Source organism: Acinonyx jubatus, chromosome C1 (genome assembly GCF_027475565.1).
Source record: "Acinonyx jubatus isolate Ajub_Pintada_27869175 chromosome C1, VMU_Ajub_asm_v1.0, whole genome shotgun sequence".
In the NCBI taxonomy this organism is placed as follows: Eukaryota; Metazoa; Chordata; class Mammalia; order Carnivora; family Felidae; genus Acinonyx; species Acinonyx jubatus.
In genome coordinates this window covers 15230691-15249225 of record NC_069381.1, presented here as the reverse complement: position 1 = coordinate 15249225, position 18535 = coordinate 15230691, and the positions used below count along the sequence as shown (strand labels likewise).

General features: G+C 38.0%; 1 protein-coding gene across 22 annotated transcripts in view; it reads left to right on the top strand.

Annotated features, from left to right (window-relative positions):
• The window catches only part of EIF4G3 (eukaryotic translation initiation factor 4 gamma 3), a 309641-nt gene that overhangs the window by 112634 nt on the left and 178472 nt on the right, over window positions 1-18535 (top strand). For 4 of the 22 annotated variants that reach the window (XM_053208263.1, XM_053208278.1, XM_053208274.1 and 1 more), the window contains exon 2: window positions 2812-2869. The exons of the other annotated variants lie outside the window; for them this stretch is intronic. In XM_053208263.1, the coding sequence (XP_053064238.1) occupies window positions 2858-2869 (12 nt within the window). In that variant the 5' untranslated portion in view covers window positions 2812-2857. The remainder of the gene's footprint in view (window positions 1-2811; window positions 2870-18535) is intronic. 22 annotated transcript variants of the gene reach the window in all.

Genomic DNA, 18535 nt, shown 5'->3' with positions numbered 1-18535 from the left:
TCGCACCTGGTTCACAGTCCCCTTTTTCTCTTTCCTTTCAGACACAGGTAGACTTAACATGGGTTCATTTGTTTCCTAACAGTGTCTTAACATGTGTTGATAGAGTGAGGAAGTTTTTCTGAATTGGCATGCTTGGAAAATTGAGGAGTTCTGTGGGAAACGTGGTCTCCTTAGGTTTAACAGTTGATATGTTCGTGGATCATAATGGAACTCATAGCCTTCAAAACAGAAGAAAAATGTATTACAGGCTTGGACTCTCAACAGAGCTGGTTTCTGGGGCTTGGTCTTTCTCTTTCTGGTTACATGATGTCATTATATAGGTGAGAATTAGAGTCCTACCACCCTTTAAGAGAGTTGTTATGAAGATTATATAAAATCCTGCCTTAGAATAGGAGATGCTAATTACTTTCAGTAAGTGGCTTTTTATTATTTTCATGCCTGTCAGACTTGGTTCTCCTCAGGATGTATATGTGTGTGCAAGTGTATGAGTGTCTAACTGCTCTAATTTAGCTATGTGACTGGTATTAGTGTGAAATTCAGAAGCTCTCCCCAAGAGTTTGAGATATTTTCCAAGTCTTTGCTTATCTCCTGCGTTGGCTTATCCATTCCAGGATAAGAGAAGAAGCCAACCTTGGTCATTTTCTGTTAGCAGTAATGTGGTTTATTCTTGGGCACAAATCAACTCAAGACTAGAATAAGGAAACTTTTTTGATGTTTTATTTATTTTTGAGAGAGAGAGAGAGAGAGAGCAAGAGCAAGAGCAAGAGCAATCTGGGGAGGGGCACATAGAGGGAGACACAGAATCCGAAGCAGGCTCCAGGCTCTGAGCCGTCAGCACAGAGCCTGATGCGGGGCTTGAACTCACAGACTGTGAGATCATGACCTGAGCTGAAGTCAGAAGCTCAACCGACTGAGCCACCCAGGCACCCCAAGGCATATGGCCTTTTTAATGAGTCTCCCCCTTCCTCTGTGAATTTTTTTTTTTTCAAGTGACTGTTTGTGACTCAATGTTTTAACACAAAATGAACCTATTAGGGTCTAAATGAATGTAGCTAAGTTGAAGAAAAGTGAATTTCATAGCTTTGAAACATAAAAGAGAGAAATTGTAGAAAATTGCTCCCAGGCTGTTTCTTAAATCATCAGTGGCAATCTCTTCACCTGCTTCTTTGCCTTTGAGATAAGATTTTACATATGTATGTGCATGTACATGCACATGTGAAATTTAAGGTTTTATTTGTATTTTCCTTTGTTACATGACTTCTGAATCTTTCCACTCCTCTCTCCTCTGGTGATTTTGTTTAATCAAAGTAAAAAACTTTGGACTATTACACTATAAAAGACTAATAGTTAAAAAAAAAATTTTTTTTTTTTTTTTTTTAAGAGCGAGTGTGTGAACGGGGGAGGGAGAGATTGAAAGAGAGAATATCTTAAGCAGGCTCCATGCTTAGTGTGGAGCCTAATGTAAAGCTCCATCCCATAACCCTGGGATCATGACCTTAACCAAAATCAAGAGCTGGATGCTTAACCTACTAAGCCACCCAGGCACCCCAAAATGATGTTTTCAAAGCTCAGTAAATTTGACACAGTCTTTTAAGGTGTGGATTCTTTTCAGTTACCCTAAAATGGCAGCACTTCAACAGTCACTAAATCCAGAATGCATTTATGAAGGAAATGGTCAGGAATTTGGAATTTAAAAAGTATCTTTTGGGGCATATTTCAAAGTAAGTAGAAAAATATCCTCTCCCAGCAGTCAGGAGACTTAAGAGTCTCAGCCCTGCCAGTCTTATTTCAAAGTTTCACCCAGTGGAAGTTCTTTTTAATGCTCAGTTTTTCTCATTGTAAACAAGAGCTTCATATTAAATGAGAACTGAATTCCCTTTAAGATCTTCATAGGTTTTAGGGGCGCCTGGGTGGCTCAGTCAAGTGTTCGATTCTGGCTCAGGTCATGATCTCATGGTTCGTGAGTTCGGGCTCTACGTCAGGCTCTGTGCAGACGGCTCAGAGCCTGGAGCCTGCTTCAGATTCTGTGTCTCCCTGTCTCTCTGCCCTCCCCTGCTCATGCTCTGTCTCTCTGTCTCTCTCAAAAATAAACGTTAAAAAAAATGTACAAAAAAAAAAATGAGAACCACTTATTAAAAAAAAAGTCTTCATAAGTTTTAGAAACTAATTCAGAGGAGCCAATTCTTATTATGAAAATATTTTGTATTCTGTATTTTTAAATTTAAAGTTAGGTAGACTTTTACACTGTTTTATTTTTTATCTTTGAAGAAAATATCAGGAGTTTGTTATTTGCATTATCTTAAACAAAACAAAAATGTTTTCTACTTATTGCTTAATTGTAGTTAAACATTTGCTTCTTAACTCAGTTAATTTTTGTAGATTTGAGCTAAATTACAAAATAAGGAGACCAGGCTGGCACTGATTATCAGGTTCAACATCTAGGCCTTTTCATTTTTTCTCTTGATGTCACTGTGTGACTCCTAAGCTATGTTCACAGTAATTAGTGAGAAGGCGTGGTCAGAATATTGCCCAAGAAGTGGAGTGATAAATGTTTTCTGCCTGCTTTTCCTGGAAATTTCTTTTGGTTCCTCTTTCTTCTGGGAGATCGACTCAGTCATGTTTTGTAGTGGACTGAGAATGGTGAAGGTGTATGATCCACTGGTTCGAGTCTTCATTGTCTCTTGAAATTCTAAGCAAAGGACTTCTCCATTGAGGTATGGTGATTGGTCGTGCTGCTGCTGCTGCTTCTTTTTTTCATTTTATTAAGTTTTAAATTTTAATTTCAGTATGGTTAACACAGTGTTTTATTAGTTTCAGGTGTACAGTGTAGTGATTCAGCAATTCTGTACATTGCTCAATGCTCATCATGGTAAGTGTACCATGATATTTCTTTTAAACACTACAGTTTTCGTGATTACTAAAGAGTGAGTTTTGAACAAGTCTTCACTTTATCCAACTTCCAGACTTCAATTTCCTTTCAGAGGTCTTGTTTTATTACAGAAAATGTCTCATGTTGCTTTGCAGTTCTTGACTAATTATTTCAGGCTTTACAACTGCTTTTTCTTTATTATTAAGATAAGTAATGATTTTATTTACTGTGTGCAAGCTTTTTTTTTTTTTCCTGTCATGAAGCAAATAAAATCTGATTTGATAGCTATGACAGCCTTGCTGATAACCAGGATAAAATAGAGAAAGCTGTGAAAATTTTTATCACATTTCGTTATTGAAATAAAGGAGTATTGAATTTTCATAAAAAAGGAAAGCAAAGCAAAATTTGTTGTGTTTTACTCCCTTTCTCCCATGGAACACATTGTGGCTATCTAAGGAAGTATTTTTTGAAATGAGTGGTGTTTTGAAGCTGCGTTCCTGGCACATAGGGGGATTTGATGTGGGTTCAGAAATCTGCAGTACTGACTCTATTGAGGGGGCCCTCCTGGTGCCAAATTGTTTGGTTTTTTTCCCCTCCAGTTGGTTATATGTGTGCTTAAAAATGTATACCTTGTTGAAAACCTCGTCACATATTGTCTTTAAAACACTTTGTCAATTAACATGCCTTTACAGATGTCATTAGTATAAAAGTTACAAGGACCTATAAAATATCCACATCATTTATGTTTGTCGTTTCATCTGGTACATGCTAAATAATTGTGGTAAGCTTTTTTCTTCTAATCGTTGAGATTTATTTTAATATTGTCATACTTGATTAGAGAACTTCACCTGTTCTGTCATTTTTTGTTTTTATTAATAAAACAGTTGCAACCATCTTTATAAGGCAGGAGTTCACCAAATATTTTCCTGTCAGGGGAATTTGATTTTTTATGCAGTCCTGTAACTTACCATGAAACATGCCTAAAGTAATTTTTATATGCTTGATTATACTTTTCATTGCATAGAGAAAAATCCCAGTGATTTTCTTTCAAAGTTTCTTTGGTTAGTTATTTCTAAATGTTGCAGCAAGGATGATAGGTAAGTTGTAATTATTATTCAGACTTTCCTCACCCTAAACTCCCATATTGTAGATTCTGTTTGGCAGATCTATAAGATGAGAACTTGTATTTTGAAATATTAAAGTATAAAGAGTGAAAGTTTTAAAATCCTACATTAAGTCAACATTGTTTTAGAAAGCCAAAGAATTTTGAAAGAATCAGTCTGCAAAAACTGGTTGTGATTTCATACACATTTCTTCCGTTGTCTTTGATACAGGCTCCAGTTTTATTGATGATGTTCATTTTTATATAAACTTTGTTAGGGAGGAAAAAGTTTAGGATTCCCTCTTTACATGTAGAGTTGCTTCTCTGGATACATCTTGTGAGCCTCCACTGCTGTGGCGGGCTGCCGCCGCCGCCGCCTCCTCCTCCTCCTCCTCCTCCTCCTCCTCCTCCTCCTCCTCCTTCTCCTCCTCTTCTTATTTGAGGATAGTTGACACACAATGTTACAATAGTTTCAGATGTACAATATAGTGATTCAGCCACCCTGTACCTTATACCGTGCTCACAAGTGTAGCTACCATCTGCCACCATATAAGGCTATTACAGTCCCACTCACTGCATTCGCTATGGTGTACCATTTATTCCTGTGACTTAATTCATTCCATAACTGGAAGCGTACCTGTGTCTCTCTCCTACTCCTCTTCACCCACTTCCCCTGTTTGTCTACCCCCCCTTCCCTTCGGCAACCATCAGTTTGTTCTTTGTATTTATAAGTCTGATTCTGCTTTTTCTTGATTTCTATGGCTACCACTCATCTGTTTTAATAGGTAGTGAATTCTCTCAGCATTTTCCTTGTAAGTTCACCCCTATGGAGTTTGACATTTCATTTGTTTCTCATGCTTTTAGGAGAGATTCACTTTATTGCCATCAATCTATTTTTTACCCAGCTGTGACATTCAGATTTTTTGGATTTTTATGGTTCTGAAATTGCAACTTCAACTCAGCTACAGAAATTAGCATATGCCAATAAATTTTGGGGTGGGAAATTGAACAAGTAAATTGTAAAGAAAGTCAGGAAGTGGAGCCGCCTGACAATTCAATCCAAAGTGCTTACGATATTTGCCCCAGAAATTCATATTCCATCTGTCTTAGTCTGCTTGGACTGTTATAACAAAATACCAGAGACTGGGTGGCTTAAACGGTGACATTCATTTCTCATATTTCTGGATGCTGGGAAGTCCAAGATCGGGGTACTGTCTGCTTTGGTTCCTTATGAGGTCCTTCTTGGGTTGCAGAAGTCCACCTTCTTGTTATGTTCTATTCGTGGCAGAGAGGGAGAGACATGTAAGCTCTCTGGTGTCTCTTGTAAAGGCACTACTCCTCCTCCCATCATGAGGCTCCACATCCCCATGACCTTATGTAAACCTAATTGTCTCTCAAAGGCCCTGTCTCCAGATATTACCATATTGGGGTATAGGGTTTCAATATATGAATTTTAGGGGATTAGTGAGGGAGATGCTCAACTCCGTCCATGGCAATATTTATGTGATTCAGAGAGCTTTGGGGGAAGTGGGCAGATGGGACTACAGGAGAAAGGTCAGCGGAAGGGGTAAGTACCATAGAGATATAGAGTATTGTCCTGAGTTTAATCATACAGATGGGTACATGTGTTTATACATGGTTAATGGCAGGGGAGAAGTTCAATTTGCGAGCAATGGAAAAAGCGAGAGAAGCTTAGGTGGCCCTTGAATGACACAGGTTTGAACTGTGTATAGGTAGACCTTTTTTTTTTTTTTTTTTATAAATACGGCGTAGTACTGTATATGTATTTTCCTTACAATTTTCTTTTCTCTAGCTTACTTTATTATTATTTTAGAGAATGCAAGCAGAGGAGGAGAGTGGCAGAGGGGGAGAGAGAATCTTAAGCAGGCTCCTTACTGAGCCAAATTCGTTCAACCAAATGAGCCACCCAGGCACCCCTCTATCTTACTTTATTCTAAGAATACAGTATAATACATATAACATACAAAATACATGTTTATCCAACGTATATGTCATTGGTGAGGCTTCTGGTCAACAGTAGGCTGTTTAGTGGTTAAGTTTTCAGGGAATCAAAAGTTGTGTGTAGATTTTCAACTGTGAGGGAAGGTCAGTGCCCCTAATCCCTGAGTTCTTCAAGGGTCAGCTGTATTTGTTTTGTCAAGGATCAGATTAAATTCATTTGAAGTGTTTTGCTAACTACAAAGTAGAGTGTGTAAAAAGCTAGCATCTTTATAGAACTAAAAATTGTGAATTTCAGTGACTCAACAGTCAACGAAAAGCAGACAACACATGTAGTGTAGCTTTGCAGTAATTTTAAATTCTGTCAATGAAGGGCACCTGGGTTGCTCAGTCATTTGAGTGTCTGACTCTTGATTTTGACTCAGGTCATGATCCCAGGGTTGTGGGATAGAACCCTGCATTGCACTCCGTGTTAAGCATGGAGCATGCTTGGGATTCCATCTCCTTCCCTCTGCCTGTCTTTTCCACTCGAGTGCACACCGTGTCTCTCTAAGATAAAATAAAATTAAAAAACATACAGTCAATGAATAGTGAAGGAAAGGTTAAGTTACAGTTAAAGCAAGTAGAATCAAGTAACTATGAACAATGAATATATATTGATATATGAAATGACTCCTAAAAATAAAATGTCATAATTTACTTACCAAAGTTAACACATTTTTTCCCTCAGTGCATAAATTTATTTACTATTTCTTTTTCTCACGTGTCCACTCACACTGAAAGTTAGCTGAGAGGAAGAGATAAATCTGATTTTAAACTTAAAAAAATTTTTTTTAATGTTTATTTAGTTTTGAGAGAGAGATAAAGCATGAACAGGGGAGGAACAGAGAGAGAGAGGGAGACACAGAATCCAAAGCAGGCTCTAGGTTCTGAACTGTCAGCACAGAGCCCAATGCCGGGCTTGAACTTACAAACTACAAGATCATGACCTGAGGTGAAGTTGGACGCTCAAACGACTGAGCCACCCAGGTGCCCCTGATTTCATACCGTTTTTTTAAATTTTTTTTTCTTATGTTTATTTCTGAGATGGAGAGACACAGAGCATGAGTTGGGGAGGGGCAGAGAGAGAGGGAGACACAGAATCAGAAGCAGGCTCCAGGCTCCGAGCTGTCAGCACAACAGAGCCCGACGCGGGGCTTGAACTCACAAACTGTGACACCATGACCTGAGCCGAAGCTGGTTGCTCAACCGACTGAGCCACCCAGGTGCCCCTCAAACTTTTTTTAAACAAAGATTTTAAGCAAACTTTAAAGCTGCTTGTTTATTTATGTATATATGTATGTACGTACATGTGTAAATAATCTCTATATCCGACGTGGGGCTCAAACTCATGACCGTGAGATCAGGAGTCACATACTCCTCCTACTGAGCCAGCCAGGCATCCCTGATTTTAAACTTTTTATCAGTTGATGTACCCTTATTATTATTATTATTATTATTATTATGAATCATAAACTCTCAAACTATCTGAATTCTCCCTTTCTTATAGGGTATGTTTTTTGTTTGCCCAGCATGTTGTTTCATAGGCACCTAAGTAGGTGATATATAGAAAAAAAAATATGTTGGGAATACTTTGTTATACTTCACAGACAAAATCTCTTTAGTTTCCTGCCAGTGATACTCTACTTTCACATACTGCACTGTATTATTATGTTTTTAAAGTTTATTTATTTATTTTGAGAGAGAGAGAGAGAGAGAGGGCAAGGGTGAGCACGAATGAGGGAGGGGCAGAGAGCGAGAATACCAAACAGGCTCTACACTGGCAGTACAGAGCCAGATGCAGGGCTTGAACCCACAAACTGTGAGATAATGATCTGAGCCGAAATTTAAGAGTCGGACGTCTAACTGATTGAGGCACCCAAGTGCCCCCTCAATTGTTACTCTTGATCACCATTAAAATGCCTACCTTCTTTTACAGTTTATTTCCTAAATTTAGACCTGCCTGTTTAGTGCAGTTAACAACACAACAACTGAAATTGTTTAGCGGTACAGCTGTTAATGTTTTGTCAGGGGAAAGAAAACAGTTGTACTAAGTATTTCAAATAGAGGGGATTTAATACATCGATTTCGTATGCCAGCTGATTGATAGTCAAGAGGATGCTGAGGCAATCCAGAGATTAATAACCACAGGAAGCAACGAACATCCCTAATGCTGAAGAAATGAGAGAGAAGTGGTGGTGTTGCCAGACCTAGGAACTTGGAGGAAGGGTCTTTTGGGACTGCTGCTTACACTTCTGAGAAGGGAGTTTGGTCCTTGGATAACAGAAACTAGGTACGAGAACTAGATGAGGCTGAGGCCGGTACTTCGAATATCAAGTGTGCATACTGCTGCTGGCATTCTAATGGCTTTGAGAGGCTCTGATCTGAATGGAGCTGGTGTCTGGAGCAATGGAGGTAAAAGCAGCTTCCTACTTAGAGGGTAGGTTAGTGGTGAAAGACAATAGGTAAGTAACTGGCACATACAATGGTAAAAGGATATATAATTTCCTTACTAATAAAGAATAAGATGGAACCAGTAAACTCCAAGGATTCTTTTTTTTTTGAAGGGGAGAGAGAGAGAAAGAGAAAGAAAGAAAGAGTGAGTGAGTGGAGGAGGGACAGAGAAAGAGGGGGAGAGAGAGAATCCCAAGCAGTCTCCGCACTTGTCAGTGCAGAGCCCAACGCAGGGCTCAAATCCACGAACCAAGCTGTGAGATGATGACTTGAGCTAACGCCGTCAGGAGTTGGACACTCAACCAACTGAGCCACCCAGGTGCCCTTAAACCCCAGCGAATTTAGTAAATATATGAAAGATGATAATGCCAAGTAAATGTGATAACATAGTAGGACTGAAATATGTTAGTCACTATATAATAATAATGAAGTTAAATTCCTCTATTAAACAGTGATTCAGATTGGTCAAAAACCAAAATTTAGGTATATGCATTTAAACATGATGCAGAAAGATTGAAAATAAATGTATGGAACCATTAATAGGAAAATGCTAATGAAAGGAACACAGACATAAGCGACCTTTGCAAGTCAACATAGAATTCAAGGCCAAAAACTGTGGGAGAGAAATAATTCCTTATAGTGCAAGATTCAATTTCTAGAAGATGTAACATCATGAACTCTTATTTTCTTAATTTGTTGAGAATATAAGGCAAATGTAAAATGAAATGATCAGATCCATAATTAATTAGTGTGGGAGAGTGACATCTCAGAGAAGTGGACAGACCCGCAAGTATAATCATGGAGATCAGGTGTTCATAAACTATGGACTAGGCGCAAAAGCTGTTTTTGGTACGTAAGGTTTTACCAGAACCCAACCGTAGTAATTTATTTATGAGTTTTGTTTTTGTGCTACAGCTGCAGAGTTGAATAGTTGCAAGAGATTGTATGGCCTGCAAAGCCTAAAATATTTACTGGCTGGACCCTTGTAAAAAAAAATTTTGCCAACCTCTCACATAGATGAGCACACTTAAGCTCTAAAGATCAGCTGGTAAGAATTTGGGTTTTGTGGGTCGTATAGTCTTTTGCTTATTATTCTGCTCCCACTCTTTTCCCTTTCTTCTCTCCCCTTCTCTTCCGTCAGTCCCCTCATCACCCTTTTTCCTGGCTCCCCTCCTCCACCTCCTCCTTTTCCCTTTAAATATGTAGAAATCTTGTTTAGCTGTCCTTTCAAAAACACGCGCCAAGGCCATAGTTTGTCAATTTCTGATATAGCTAAATCACACAGATAGTAAAGTTGTTTTTATTTAAGTCGATACAGCTTTACACATATATAAATTTTATATATATATATATATGTATGTCAGCAGAAAAATAAATATATGGATGAGAAATTTTGGACATAGTTAATCATGAAAAAATGAGGGTATCAGTGACTTGAACATCATAAATATCAAACTTTAATAATATGTAGGTAACTTTTTAGTGATTCAACTAAAATAGAAGATTTAAAAACCAACTGATTATTTATTTTTTTAATGTTTTTATTTATTTTTGAGACAGAGAGAGAGCATGAGCAGGGGAGGGGCAGAGAGAGGGGGAGACACAGAATCTGAAGCAGGCTCCAGGCTCCCAGCTGTCAGCACAGAGCCCGACGCGGGGCTCGAACTCACAGAGTGTGAGATCATGACCTGAGCCAACGTCTCATGTTCAACCGACTGAGCCACCCAGGTGCCCCCCCAACTGATAATTTAAATGAAATAATTTTAAATTTTTTAAAACACTTTTTGTTAACTAAGGTCATGCTTTTTATTTTTATTTTCTCAAATACTTAAGGGGCATTTACAAAATTTGATCATGTTAGGCTAAGAGAAAAATGTTAAATTTCAATCATATTTACATCCTTTCCTGAATATGTGACAGAATTAGAGCTTAATAACAAAAGAATAACAAAATCTAAGTTATATGTTTAAGCTAAAACTGAATAATTATTTTAACATAATTGTTGTTTAAAACAATTTTTTTTTATGTTTGTTTATTTTAGAGAGAGAGACACAGTGTGAACAGGGGAGGAGCAGAGAGAAAGGGAGACACAGAATCCAAAGCAGGCTCCAAGCTCTGCGCTGTCAGCACAGAGCCTGATGCAGGGCTCAAACTCAGAACCCACGAGCTCATGACCTGAGCCAAAGTTGGACACTCAACTGACTGAGCCATCCAGCCCCCCCCCCCCCGCCCCCCCCAATAATTATTGTTTTTTAAAAAAGTGTATCAGGGGGCTCCTGGGTGGCTCAATCGGTTGAGCATCCACCTTCACCTCAGTTCATGGTCTCATGGTTTGTGAGTTCAAGCCCTGCATCAGGCTCGCTGCTGTCAGTCCAGAGCCTGCTTTGGATCCTCTGTCCCCTCTCTTTTTGTCCCTCTCCCATTCACACTCTCTCTCTCTCAAAAATAAAGAAACATTAAAAAAAAAAAAAGCCTATAAGAATTAGAATTTGTTTTAGTTGAACATAATTTTACACTTTGCATAATCTTAACATAATGTAGGAGTAGATAACAAAATCTGTTTATTTGGAAATTTAAAAATCTCTTGAATTAAAGATAAAACGAAAACAGAATGCTGTCTTTTGAAATGACAAATACCACTTTGTCTAAGATTTTGTGAATCTTACTTATAAGCTTGATAATGTTATTCAGAGGAAAATGTATAGCCTTAAAGGCATATAGAAGATAGAAAAATTGAAAATAAATGGGTATGCCTGGGTGGCTCAGTTAAGCGTCGGACTGTTGATTTCAGACCAGGGTTCCTGGGTTCGAGCCCCATGTCTGGCTCTGTGGCTCTGTGCTGATGGTGCGGAGCCTGCTTAGGTTTCTAGCTCTCTCCTCTCTCTGCCATTTCCCCACTTGTACTTTCTGTCTTCCTCTCAAAATAAATAAATTGAAAAAAAAAAAGAAAAATTAATGAACAAATGATCTGAGTGGAAGATTGCTATATTGTACTTTGGGGCACTGTAAGTTTTCTTTAATGCATACCTATTCTTAGTGTACTTCTTGTTATGATGGTGTTGATTGTAAATACAGCTATAAATTGCCATAGTGCATTATCTGTTTAATACAGAACTTTTGTGTAGTAACTGCCTTTCCTTATAATTATTTCCAGCTTTGAATTGGCCACCTTTTATCTGCTGTCATTTAGAATATGCTTTTGAGTTTAACAAACTTGATAATGGGTTCAGAAAATGTGTGTGTGTGTGTGCGTGCGTGCGTGCGCGTGTGTGTTAGAGAGAGAGAGAGAGAGAGAGAGAGAGAATATGTTTGCATGTCACTAAGGATTAGTGATATTGAACATCTTTGCATGTGCTTATTGGCCATTTGTATATATTCTTTGGAGAAATGTCCATTCAAGTCCTTTGCCCATTTTTTAATTGTTTTGTGTTGTTGCTGTTGAGTTACAGGAGTTCTTTATATGTTCTAGATCTCACTTCCTTATCAGATATATGCAGTCCTCAATTGCCTTTTCATACTGTTGATAGTGCCCTTTGCACAGAAATTTTGAATTTCGATTAAGCCTAATTTATCTGTTTTTTCTCTTGTTGCCTGTGCCTTTGGTGCCATAATGAAGAAGCCATTGGCAAACCAGTTATTTTGTTAAACTAAATGTAGACTATTGAATTTCGTAGTAACTTTAAAATTTTTACGTATATAGAGATTTTGTCCTTTGGGAAAACAGTAGCAGGTTTAGAGAAAAAGGTCTTGGGTTACCAAGAGGAAAGGTAGGTTTAGAAGGAATGATAGATATACACTTACTAGTGTATGAGTAACAGGTGCCAATAACAACTTTATCGGAGTGAGAACAATCACTAAAAATCCAGCTGCTTATGTTCAAAAAGACACAGAAGAATTCCAAGGCCTGTTAATAGAGTTCATAGAGTGTATTAAGGTTCATGTTGGGAGTTAGGGAAGTTGGATACCGAAGTGATGACTCAGAAGCCAGCTGGCTTATTTACATAAGCATTTGGCAACTTTTAAGAAGGGAGGGAAGTGGCAGAAAAACTGGCAGCTAGCCAGTAGGCCAAGAAAATAAGTATCAGGAACCTAGATTATCTCTGCTTTTGAGAGTGATTATCTTTTAGCTTTTATAAAAGTGAAGTTAGGAAGATAGAAAACCAAAAGAGGAAAAAAAAACCCACGTTTGAAATGCATACTAGAAAAGGGGAATATAAAACTTTGTACAATTTGCAGAAAAGGTAAAGGTTTTTTAAAGCCAGTTATATATAAAAGGCATCCTTCTTTGAATCTTAGTTTGACTTACTCCAAAAGCCTTAAGAAATGCAGATTTCTTGAAGAGTGGCTGTTTCTAGAGGGTCTTTGAAAAAGACTGTCTTACACTAGAAGCTGTTGCAACAACAGGCTCTAAAAGTAGATCTAATGCTGTAGGAATCAGAATAAAAAATTCTCCAAAATTTCAGTTCTTTTTTTTTTTTTTTAATGTTTATTTTTGAGTGAGAGCGCAAGAGAGACTGCATGCCTGCGTGTGTGATTGAGGGTGGGGTGAGAGATCGGATCTGAAGCTGGCTCGGTGCTGACAGCAGAGAGCCTGATGCAAGGCTCAAACTCTCAAACCACTCACTACATCATGGACTTGAGCTGAAATCCAGAGTCAGACGCTTAACTGACTGAGCCACCCAGGTGCCCCCCAAATTTCAGTTCCTTAGCAGATACGGACAGTGGTAGGAAAGCCTGACTGTGGAAACATTTAGAAATAATTTTCACTAGTATAGTTTGAATTATAACGGTATGAACTCGTATTTATCGTGTACTCCTCTTATCAGATTATTTGAAGATAATATCTTGGTGATAGATTACTCTATAGGCTAGAGTTTTCAGAGCATTTCTTAATTCACTTTATTTATTTTATCATTACAAGAACACTATAAGATGGATGTGATCATTCCTGTTTTATGTGCTGGAAGAGTGGAGTGGGGAAAAATGAAATGGTTTGCTTCAGGTACCTTAGGTAGCATTGGTAAGGGACCAGGTCAGTGTCCTCAGGTCCCAACTCTTGGCCTTCTTCCTTGTTTTCTCCTAATTCCCTTTAGTATTTTATTTTAGGTTTAGTTTAACAAACTGAGCTTTCATAAATACTTCGGGAATACAGCCACCACTTACAACTTTATTTTTATCAAACAGTAAAAACAGTCACCCAAACAACTTAAATTTGCTGCAAATGTGGGGCTTTAAAAAATTCAGCCACACAATATTTAAGCTTCTGATTCTTAAATGTAGAGCTGTACATCTAGATACGGAATTCAAGAAGTTAGTGGAGGAGGAGGTAGTCCTGAGAAGCAGCAGGACCTAGAGTGAAGATTCTGTCCAGTGTGACGAATGAAGAGAATCAGGACTCTGGCTAGAAATGTTTTAGATGAAAAAGTAGGAGAAGATATCAGAAACTAAATGAAGATGGGAGGAATGGAGGGAGAAAAGTAGTAGAGATGTAGAAAGTACAGGAAGTGTAATGAATAGCTGACACAGATGTTACAAGCACAGAGGCAGCAGTACACAGATTGTAGAATGCCTTTGCTGCCTGGGAACTCAGTGATATCTCCTGGATAGACCGGTGCTTTTAGCCCAGTAACCTGGGGGAGCTGGTACTGAGTTGTCATGCTGTATAGGGAAAAGCTGAACTTGGAACAGTACAGCTACTGTTGTGGGAAAGCAGGTAGCCTGTCAGATCTACGTATATTGTGAAAGCCATTCTGTCATGAGTCCATCATTGTCTAGTGGAAGGTGACAAGCCATAGCATTTAAATGTTGATCTAAGTGTAAAGAATACAGAAATAGTGTTAAATTCAGACAGTGTTTTCTGTTGCACATAATGTCTCACTGCTCAGAAATGAGAAGAGTTATCAGTGGTTCTCATCCTGGCTGCCATTAGAACCTTCTGATGCTTGGGTCCCATTCTTCAGAGATTTGCATTTAATTGCTTGGGATGGGGCCCAGGTAATTGCAGTGTGAGACCAAAGCTGTGGAACAGGAAATACCCCTGCCTAAATGAGACTTCTTAGGTCTTCTTTGCTGGGAGCAGCTTTCAGTGAAAGGAACACTTTTAGATGACAGAAACATAATGAATTGGGCTATTTCTTAATTTAAGGATGGTGGCTTTGAGAAACCATTTCTATCTAGTGTCTACAGGAAACTGTTAGTAACTTCATACTGGTAATATACTTTGCATCACAGTCTGTATTCAAATAGTTTTTACAGTATTGATAACGTATTCTGATTTATTTTGATGAGAGGGCAAAATTCTGTTCTGACAGGTGTTGTATAATTGACTCTTGTAATACAAGCAGAGTAAGAGAGCACATTGGTTGCAGGTGCTTTTGGCTTCAGTACAATCAAATCTTCCTGGATTTAAAGCTGTAGTACAGTTGTTTTCAAATTTTAAATGACAAGACTCCTTGTCTTGTATAATTAGTACAGTCGTCTGAACCATAAGTAAGTCCTTAAATCTTTGGTGGATGAAAATAGCCCTAAATGAAGTTTTCCAGAGGTGTCACTTTGCGGCTGTTTGCGTGGTGCTTTAATTAGCTAAACAGACCAGCTTTTTCCTGACTGGTACTGTTAACTTTTTTGTACAATTCAGCAAAAGTTTTTTTTTATAGGTACAAAACTAAGTAAAAAAGAGTCTGATATTCTGTTGTTGTATCTTTAGAGAGCTTGCTCTGAGGAAGGTTTATTTTGAGGAAGTGTCTGGGAATTTTTTCTTAATATTCCAGCTGTACTGTTGTCATGAATTAAATAATTAAGATTGAATTCCTAAACTGGAAAAGTCCTTGATCAGGATACCATGACAGGGATTTAGGGTTTTAAAAACCAGTTCAGTAACATATGGAATATAGTATTCATTTCCTTTTCTGAGCAAGTGATTTCATTTTCTGGCCTGAATATTAAACATAATCAAACAAATTATTACTTTTATAAATAAATGATTATTAATTAATAATAAATTACTTAATATTATTAAACATAATATTAAACAAATAAGCTTTTATATAGAGTCATGGTGGTTAGGTACAAAGATATACTGTCTCTGAGTAACTGATTTTATATGTTAAGGTATTTAAAGAAATGTAATATGAGAAGTTAAGGGTCATTATTTTTTGCGCTGATTATTGCAGTTTACAGAATATGATGTGAAATCAGTTTGTCAAAATCGTCTCTTGCTAGAGTTCTGTTTATTATGGTAAATACTTCTAGTATTTGGTTAATAGGAATACTGGCAAGAAAGTGTAGCCGTTAGATGGATGTTGAATAATACAGAGTACACTTCAATGTGTGTAGGGTAATGCTCATTATAGATCTATTTTTGAGGTAAGAAAGAGTGATTGGATCGTGTGAATGCAGAATGAGACACGTATTATGACTTAATGAACAGTTGAATTGCCTAAAACATTCGTTTAAAAATGTCCAAAAGCCGCAATTAAGGAAGAGCAGTGTTTGTGGGAGATAGCATTTAAAATAGATTCCTTTAAATTTTCTAACAATCATGTGTCTGATGTTGAGAAGAGATTCCGTTCAGAGGTGATTACTCTCTGCTGGAGCATTTCTGAAGAGTCCTCGAGGATAGCCCACCAGTTGAACAGTGATCGAGTCCTAGCAAGATTTTCTCTGTCAGTGGAACTTAAAAAAAGAGATTGATCCTGTTCTCTTCCCATATTTTTTTCTGAGGCAAGGAGCTCCACCCCCACATCCGCACTATAAACCACAGGAGCGAATTCTCAGTTTGCTGAGTGACCTGAGCTGAAGTTGGACACTCAAGTGAAGTTTTTTGTTTTAGTGTGTGTGCTGCCGAAGCGAGCACAAATGAAGTTTCTTTTTAAAAACACAGACCTGGTTATGAATCCCAGTTCTACCTCTTATTAATTATGATAACTTGTGGGGTGCCTAGGTGGTTCAGTCAGTTAAGCGTCTGACTCTTGGTTTCAGGTCAGGTCATGATCTCACGGTTTGTGGGACTGAGCCCTGTGTCGTCAGGCTCTGTGCTGACAGTGTAGAGTCTGCTTGAGATTCTCTCTCCTTCTCTCTGCCCCTGTGAATCCCTCCCCAGTAAATAGATAAACTTAAAAAAAATTATAAGAACTTGGATGTTAAACCTCCTTCCAAATGGAACTTCTTGGTTTTCCCAGGACTATACAAATTATGTTTATATTATATGTAGTCTGTTAAGTGTGCCACACGCAGCATTGTCTAAAACAAACAATGTATATAACTTTAATTTAAAATGACTTTAGGGGCGGGGTGCTTGAGTGGCTCAGTTGGTTAAGCTTTGACCTGGTTGACCTTGGCTCAGGTCGTATTCTCATGGGTCATGAGTTTGAGCCCCTTATCAGGCTCTGTGCAGACAGTTCAGAGCCTGGGGCCTGCTTCAGATTCTGTGTCATCCTCTCTCCCTGCATTCCCCCACTCATTTTCTGTCTGTCGGTCTCTCAAAATAAATACACGTTTAAAAAAAATTTTTTTTAAAGACTTTAGGGGCTCCTGGGTAGCTCAGTAGGTTGAGTGTTGAACTCTTGTTTTCAGCTCAGGTCATGATCTCGTGGTTTGTGGGTTCAAGCCCCATGCTGGGCTCGGGGCTGGCCGTGTGGAGCCTGCTTGGGGTTCTCTCTCTCTCTCTCTCTCTCTCTCTCTCTCTCTCTCTCTGTCCCTCCCCCGCTCGTACTCTCTCTCAAAATAAATAAAAATTTTAAAAATAATTAAAAAAAAGACTTTATTCCTATGAAGAATTGCTAACCATTTTCTGAGCTTTCAGTGAGTCGTAATTACTCATACAGATCATGATAACAAATATAATAATGAAAATGTTTGAAATACTGTAATATCAAAAAGTGACACAGAGACACAAAGTGAGCATAAGCACTGTTAGACTTGCTTGATGCAGCACTGCCACAAACCTTCTGTTTACAAAAAAAAGCAGTATTTGCCAAGTTCGGTAATGTGAAGGGCAATAAAACAAAGTGTGCCTGCCCCACAACACAGGCTGGTGTGAGAGTTCAGTTGAATGATGAACGTAGAGCCCCTGAAATCCCAGTAAGTGTACGTTGGCATCTCCTATGCTATGATAGTTTTGGAGTATTTAACGTTGTTTTTTAAATTTGTTTTTATTTACCCACTCTTGTGGGTTTTTTTTTTAACGTTTTTATTTAAATTCCAGTTAGTTAACATATAGTGTTTTATTAGTTTCAGGTGTACGATATAGGGATTTAATACTTCCATATATCACCTGGTATATATGACATCGTGTGCTGTCCTTCATCCCCATCACCTGTTTCTCCCATCCCCCCCCCCACCCCTTGCCTCTGGGAACCATCTGGGACTTTTTCTAAACCCTTTAGTATCATCTCATAACTGTTCATCAGTGCTGAAAATCAGTCCTTGCTACATAGGCACTTATATCATTAAATATTGTTGTCTTATATTGTAAAAGAGTTTATTAGTTTGACTATTTTTTATTTGACTATATTATTTATTTCCCCATCAGAATTATTTAAAGAAAAAAACAAATACAACTTACACCTCAGGCAAAGCTGATATTTAAAGTGGTTTAGAAATCCCAGGGTAACTCCTCAGAACGCCATGGTGATGACCTTGATATTACCTACAAACATAGTGAGGTTCATCTGTGAACTTTTCCAGAAATCATTTAGCAGTGTTAACTGTCAGGCAAACATTACAGTACAGGAAAAGGAAAAATTCTGTCCTAGTAGCACATCTGTTATTTGCTTTGAGAAGCAATCCTCTTTGCATTATGATGTGTTTGGGAAAAAGTCCAAGTGCACAGTTCTGGTTTATGCGTGCTCTGTTTTATTTTGTGAAGTGTATTATGGTCTCTCACTGGTTCTTTACGGTCTTCTCTTTCTGCTGTTCGTTCAGTGGTCTGTAGAATCCTTAGCAAAAGAAATTAAAAGTGGTATCTGATCTATTGTTCAGTCGTTTATTAGAATTAACTCTTTTATAGGGTTCGAGATGAAAAAATTTGAAAATCATACCTGAAATGATGACATGGCATTTCTGTAAAGTTTATCTGTTTTCTCCCTTATTGTAAATCAGTATCATAAAAC